We start from the raw sequence: 7,350 nt of genomic DNA, 5'->3' as shown, positions 1-7,350 counted from the left end.
GAGAATCTGTCCGTGAATGCAATCAGACCCTGAAAAATCTCAGTTACCCTGAGAAGTAGGAGTTTGTTGCTGAATATTGGGATAGGGCAAATCTAGTATACCCTTGTCATTTTGGGATTGGTTCTTCAACCATTGATCTTTTTTGCACTTGGACTTAATCGACTTTGACTTTCTCATTGACCAACCAAGGGAGCCCACTTGATTTTGACTCTTTGTTGACCATAAGTTCGGGCCCACTTGCCATCTAGAACTCAATCATTGGCTCTTTCCTAAAGAGTCAAAAAATGGGTGTAAACAACATGGAAATTATTTTTGCCCAAAAACAAAATGGGATGCACATGAAGTGCGTATACCCTTTTCAAACGAGTTCCAAGTATTAGCCCAAAGGTTTCTATGAATATCTTGTTGATTTTGATGATAACAAAATATATTTTATTAAAGAAGAAATATAATTAATATTGTGATATTTGGTGCCCATTTGAGTTAATATTTATTTTGTAGGATTTGGTTGAAGTACACATGGACACATTGCTACATCAAATTACTATCACAATAGTCAAGATAAATTAAAAGGAGGAAGATTAAGGACAAATCTTCTCCTAATATGTGATTGGCTATAAGAACTTCTATGGAAAGCAAATATAAATAAAGGAAGCTAGAAGATTTCTTGGAGCTTTATTATTTTTAACGGCTAATTGAAGTCTTGATTGAAGATTGTGTGAAGAAGGTTGATTGCTTGTATATGGAAGATAGAATTGTTTGGAAAGGCAAGATTGGAGGACCATCTTTCAAAAGGCTAGTGGGGCAAAAAAAGGGATGGATTTTCGCAATTAAGAATTCATGCAATCAAGGCCATATTGTATTGGATAATCTTCCAAATATGGTGAGTGCTTTTAACGTTCAATTTGTGAAGAATATATACAAGTGAAGGGAGAAGAAAAAAGAAGAAGAAGAGAACTCTGGAAAACAAATTGCCGTGAGCCATCACTTGAAAATCTATCAGTCATACTAAATTCTTCATCTTGATATCTATACTCTTGTGCGAGAGAGTTATTAGTTTGAACCTTATTGTTAAAGGGATTGTACACTCTTATTCGTATTCTTGAGAGAATTATCTTTTTGTGAGTGGTTTTGGAGAGAAAATCACTTGGTGGTTAGGTGTTACTAGCACCGGAGTCAAAACTAGTTGGGTTAGGTGTGACTAGCACCGGAGTCAAAATTAGTCGGAGTGATTGGGATAGATTGCTCATTGTAAAGGTTGTCTAGCACCCGCGAAGTTAGAAGATTGTAACTATTGGAGATAGTGCAGCAAATCCCGAGTTGGACACTTGGGGAGTGAACTAGGCCGTGAAGTTGCGGACCGAACCACTATAATTTCTTGCGTTCGATTCTCTCTTCCCTACTCTCTTTACTTTCCGTCTTGCGTATCAATATTGCATGAGTAGAATAGTATATCATTGAAATTGGAAATGTAGTTGAATCTATTGCAATTAGTTTTTTAAATTCTGCATTATATTTGAGATACCCAATTCACCCCCCTCTTGGGTTGCTATATGGACCAACACCAAGCTTTGGCACGAACAAAAGCTTCTCCTCTACTTTCAACCACAGGGTGGAGTATCTAGATTCACAAAAACTAATTAATTCTCAAAACCAAATGAGAAAAGATTAAAAATAAGCACAGACTCTAATGGTTTGTCCGAATTCGAAAATATCCAAAAATAGCCAACGCCACTAACTTCCTTAATTGTTCAATGCTAACTTCCGAAATCAGTATTCCCCTGCCCCCCGCCCCCCCCTCCCCCCCTTGCATGTTAAGATTCACGAGTTGCTATTGCCTGTTGCTTTTGAGGGCAACTGGTTCTGCTACGAGCTAAATTCATTCACAGTAATCATAGGGAGAATTTGATTTGAAATGACCCAAGAGACACGGTTTGTGTTTTTGTTTGTCTACTTGCTCCTATTCTAGAGCCTACTTTTCTTAAATTAAGTTAAAAGTCTAATTGTTTGTTGTTTCATAATTTTATTGCCGCTTCGATCCATGTTCGCAGACCTAAATTCATTATGAGTAAGAGCATCTCCGATGGGAGCCTTTAAATCACCCTTCAAATATTGTTGGTCCTATTTCGTCCTCTTTCACTTGCATAGAAGTGTAAGTTTTATTTTTTATGGTGTTAGATAATCAACAACCTACGTTATGCCAGAGTATAGAACTATCATGATAATCACAATACAATCATTAAGCGGAAGTTAAATAATCAAGAACAGCATACTCGGATCCATTTATGCGGAAGTTGAGCAATCCGGTAAGTGACTGTAGCGACCATAATTTTACTAGAGCATTAAGCCCTAGGTGGAAGACGGCTTCTCTCCCTTGCCTCACTTTCTAGCTGTTTAGTATATCACATTAATTTGATGGAACCCTAGACGATCTTTTATAGGCAGAAAAAAGACCAGTTTCCTTATTAAACATTATACTCACTTTCCATCAAAGTAGAGTCTAAATATAAACAACTTCTCTATTTGACCAATAGAATAAAATCTTAGGCATAAAGATATGAAGAATCTCATTGGACCAATTATTCGTATGTGCCATACTTAAAACATGTGGGCCATAAAGACTAATTACAAAATTTAGTCTTACAAGAAGTACATGTAGTTGTGAGTAGGTTGATTTGCTTTGGCATTTCTTCTCTCTCACCAAAGTTGTGGGCTCAGTCTCAAGGAGATGGCCAAGTGGTTTTGTCTCGATTTAAGGGGTTTGCTCCCTTGTAAGGTTTGAGGTTCGATTCTCCTTACCAGAAACTTTTGGGGCCGGCCTCTTACCCTCACGCATAAGCATGTGAAATGGTTGTAGGAGGTCTGTAGGGGTTAATCCGAGGTGTGTGCAAGCTAATCTGGAACACGCTGGATTACCTATAGGTAAAAATGTTGTGGGCTCTGCCTAATAGTGTTCGAGTAACACACACTCTCTCAACTTGAATAATTGTTAAGTGTTCCCGGAGCACTGTCGTGCCGTGTTCCAGAATTTTTTTTTTTTCACTACACATAATTGACATGAGAGCCACTCATTTTGTGTAGAAATCCACACCTATATGTTATGGAGAAGGGACTTAGAGCACCGCGACTTGATGCTCTAGGGAGCACTGAAAAATCACTCCACTCACTTCTGCTGAAGGGAGCAGCAATACCATGGGTCGACAGTGAATAATCTCTCCTCTTCTTGCTAAGCTGAAGACGAGAGCAGTTATATATTTTCTTGTGTAAGCTGAAGTCATGGGAGCTGAGAAGGGGTTGAATTCGTTATGATCATGATGAACTGGGGTCATGTTATGGTACTTGGAAGTGATAATGGCAGAGTGTCGCTAAAACAAGTCTTGGTTTACACTTCATTAACCAGTTCCAGCTTTTTTGTCTTTCTCGTTTTGTGTGTTTTTCTCGTCTTTTTTGAGGTTTTTTTTTTTTTTTTTTTGCAATTTGTGTATATTTCTTTGATTAATCATTCTTCTTGACAAGATGAGATGCATCTAAAAATGAAAGAATTATGATCAAAAGCAAAAAAAAAAAAAAAAAGTTTACTAAAGCCAAAAAGTATGAAACATTTGTCTTCTTTTTTTTCTAAAGTGTCCTCTTATATAAAGTTTTTCAAATATTAATCTCCATTTTTATACTTTTCTGATTCATCTCGTCGAGCCAAAGGATTAATCTAAAAAATTACGACAAAAAACTAAACAAAAAGTTACGAAAAGTAAATCACCCAGAAAAGATTTTAGACAAAAAAAGTAAATGCTTTTTGCATACCTAGGAAACTGGAAAAAAAAATTAACCGAAGGCATGCTTTGAACTTCACCTAATCTAAATCAAGATTGTTGCAAACCAATAAACCGAAGGCATACTTTGAACTTCTAAATTCTGTCAACCTGATTACATCAAACAAGTTTTCAAGCTCTCACAAACGCCAAAAAAATACTATGAGAAAAACAGGGCACATCAGTGGCGGGGATAAACCAATCTCGAAAATCCTCATCCCCTCTTGTTCTACCATATCATAGATAACGACCGGTCCAATAACCAGACTGTCTAGACATATCAGTCAAGCTTGTAACTGATGACCGGTCCTCCCCAATCCAAACCCTAGGGACGTGTGCAATTTTCCAATAGTCCCCACCTTGTAAGTCTCTATTCAAGCTCGAAATTACTGTTTCAGACATATCAGTCAAGTCAAGATATTGAAGGTTGGCCAAATGTTCAACACCTGAGGGCAACTCCATCATCGATTTACAGTCTTGGAGATATAGATTTTTAAGCAGAGGCATCGAGCTAGACTCCACTCTCACCCATTTCAATCCTGCTAAGCGAACCAACCACAATTCTTTAAGTTTTTGAAATCCACCAGCCTTGAAAAATAATCCATCTCCTTCATATGCAGTAGCAAGTCCAAGGTGAAGCAAATTGGGCAAATCTTGAAGGGATTGCAGTGGATCAATATCTTTTAACTTACACCACCCTAACAATAATCTTTTCAGGTTGTGAAGAGATGGTATCCAGTGCGGAATCTTCTCCAAACGTCCTTTTAGATAGAGTCTTTGAAGAAGTTGAGGAGGTGAAGACAAAGAATCTAAATCAATGATCTCATCTTCTTTTGTTGCCGCAACGTACAACGAGCGAAGGTTCTTTAGCTTCTCAAGGGAAGAACATAGCATAGTCCCATCTTCCTTCTGTAGCATTGTAATGAGCAATCTCCTCAGTTGAGTTAGCTTCCCCACCTCTCTTAGCACAATACCACTATTATTCCCTTCGTTTGCATCAACACCACATAGTTTCTGCAAGCACAACAAACTTCCTATTCCCGCAGGGGCTTTGAAGCCAATTGAATCACCAAAAGGAAAATAACAATGGGCGTTGTCGTAGCGATACAACAAGAGATGGCGAAGATGCTGGAGCTTTAAGATCTCATCAGGCAACTCGGTGACATTTGTTTCTTTCAGATCCAATATTTCTAGCTTCTTGAGCTTTCCAATCGATTTCGGGATCGTTTTTATATTCGTCGCCCTCAAACTTAGATAAGTAAGATTAAGGAGGTTCACAATTTCATGGGGGAATGTTTTCAGTTGTGCTCCTCTCAAGTCTAACACCGTTAGTAGCCTTACACCCTTGCCTAAGGGTGCAATAGTTGACAACATGGACAACGCATCTGTTGCGCTGAACACGAGTAAAGAACGAAGGCGAGTGAAACAAATGTCTTGCTGAATATCTTCCAAATTATGGTGGACTGAGAGGCGCCGCAATTTCTCAGGCCACGCTCCGCCTCTTTCACTTGTGATTGTGACAATGTTTTGATCTCTTGACTTCGCAATTATCATTTCACGCCAAAGGTCATGGATCCGATAAGCTCTAAACCTTCCATCTATCGTGATGTGTGTCACTTGAACTAAACTTCTGTTCATTAGCTCATTCAGGTAGCCCTCAGCAACTTCTTCTATTGTAATTCCTTCTTTCACTTCTATAAATCCTTCCGCCGCCCACAACCGAATTAATCTCCAGTAATCAATGAGACAATCTTCTGGAAAAATACTCAAGTACAAGAAACATAACTTAAGATAGTAAGGCAAACCAAAGAAACTGAGGAACAATATCTTAGTCAAGCTCATGAGTTTGTCATTTCCTTCTAGTTCTGCACCAAGGCCGCGATAAATTCTCTCCCACTCATCCGCACTCTTCTCTTTTGTTGATAACAAACCACTAATTGCTACTATTGCAAGTGGTAACCCCTCGCATTTTGCCAAGATTTTTTTAGAAAGATCTTCCAAATATGAAGGACAAGAATTTTCCTTGAATGTTTTTGAGCAAAATAAGGCCCATGACTCTTTGGGAGGCAGGGGCTGGAGATTATACACCATGCCATGATATTCTTCGCTAGCAAAAGATGCTAAATCTGCATTTCTTGTTGTCAGAATTACACGACTGCCGCAATTGCATTCAGGAAGTACGATTCTTAAAACTTGCCATGCATAAATACTCCATACATCATCAAAAACAAGCACATACCTCTTTTGTTGCAAAAATGCATTAATTATACCTTTCAAGCTATTTGCATCCATACTGCCCACTCCTCGTGGGGGTGGTTGCTTGAATTCTTCAAAGAGAACTCGAATAATGTGTTTTAAAAGCTCTTCGACCTTGAATGATTCAGAAACGGTGATCCAAGCATGATTTTGGAAGTGTGTCGTTACTCTTGTGTCGTCGTAGACTTTTTTTGTAAGGGTGGTTTTGCCCAATCCACCCATACCTGCTACAGAAAGCACCTTGAGTTGAGGATCCTCATCCACCAGCCATTGAATCAATTGTGATTTGGGCTTGTCAATACCCACAAGGTCAACTTCTTTTAGTAGAAGGGCATCACCACGACAATCATACCATGTGATGTCTGAATGAGTAGAGCTTGAGCCTTGCTCTATTTTGCCATATATGGCACTATATCGCTGATGACCCTCAAAAATACTGATGATTCTGGACTTGATTCTTTTTACTTCAGAAGCAATTTGGTGGCGAGCTTTTAAAGTCTTAATAAAGAAAGAAACCTTACTTACAAACTCGCGGAATTTGGTGCTATGATGATGTCTAGATCTGAGGCGAAGCGTGCACATGTCAAGAGCATCTGCAGTGTCATATGCAGCTTCACGAACTTGCTTCACCCATGCTTTGATGTTCGGATCTTTATCTTCTATGGCATCTGCAACTCTCAGGAAATGTGTCATGCGCTCGAATTCGCCTCTTATGTATTCGATGTCTTCCCGTACCCCGCCCAACAAGTTCAACTTTTCTTGGAGATCGGGTGTGAAGACGGATACGAAAACGAACACAGCCTCTGCCATTTTTTATTTATTTTTATTTTGGTGATTTACGGAGTAGCTTTGGATTGGAAGAGAAAGGGGATGGTGAGGGAAAACTGGGATGTTGTCAGTTTCTTGAGGTGAGTCCTGAATTTGATAGCTATATGGAATATTGTCCAAGTGTTATGGGACCGTCTATGACGATAAGTCTTCTGTGCCTTTCTTTGCACAATGTTGATTCCCTTATTAATGAGATAATGAGAGAAGACAGAGATCGGTGGGAAAAATGAGACGGATGGACCCCGCTAGTGTGACATTAAAGCAATGTTGATTCCATTCTTTGCACAATATAATGTTGATTCCTTTATTATTAATGGTGTGAAAACAGAGCAGGGTGTTAGCGGAAGCTAAAGCAAAAGAGAAAGTCAGTGGAAATTAAAGCAAAATAAGGTGCCAGGTAATGAAAGAGAATTGGGACAGGACAAGTAATGAAGTTGGAAGCCAATGAGCGAACCTT

At 38.9% G+C, this 7,350-nt stretch overlaps 1 protein-coding gene across 1 annotated transcript; it reads right to left on the bottom strand.

Annotated features, from left to right (window-relative positions):
• Positions 1–3,885: 3,885 nt before the first annotated feature.
• On the bottom strand, positions 3,886–7,053 carry LOC131318211 (disease resistance protein RPM1-like). The gene has a single exon (XM_058348043.1). The coding sequence runs from the start codon at positions 6,873–6,875 to the stop codon at positions 4,047–4,049; it is 2,829 nt and encodes a 942-aa protein (XP_058204026.1). The 5' UTR covers positions 6,876–7,053; the 3' UTR covers positions 3,886–4,046.
• Between the last annotated feature and the right edge of the window lie 297 nt (positions 7,054–7,350).

The sequence above is a fragment of the Rhododendron vialii genome, chromosome 2a (genome assembly GCF_030253575.1).
Source record: "Rhododendron vialii isolate Sample 1 chromosome 2a, ASM3025357v1".
Taxonomy (NCBI): domain Eukaryota; kingdom Viridiplantae; phylum Streptophyta; class Magnoliopsida; order Ericales; family Ericaceae; genus Rhododendron; species Rhododendron vialii.
This window is presented reverse-complemented; position numbering and strand designations above follow the sequence as displayed.

Bases quoted from the DNA above. Each gene is read 5' to 3' on its own strand.
- LOC131318211 (XM_058348043.1), bottom strand. From the start codon at position 6,875: ATGGCAGAGGCTGTGTTCGTTTTCGTATCCGTCTTCACACCCGATCTC.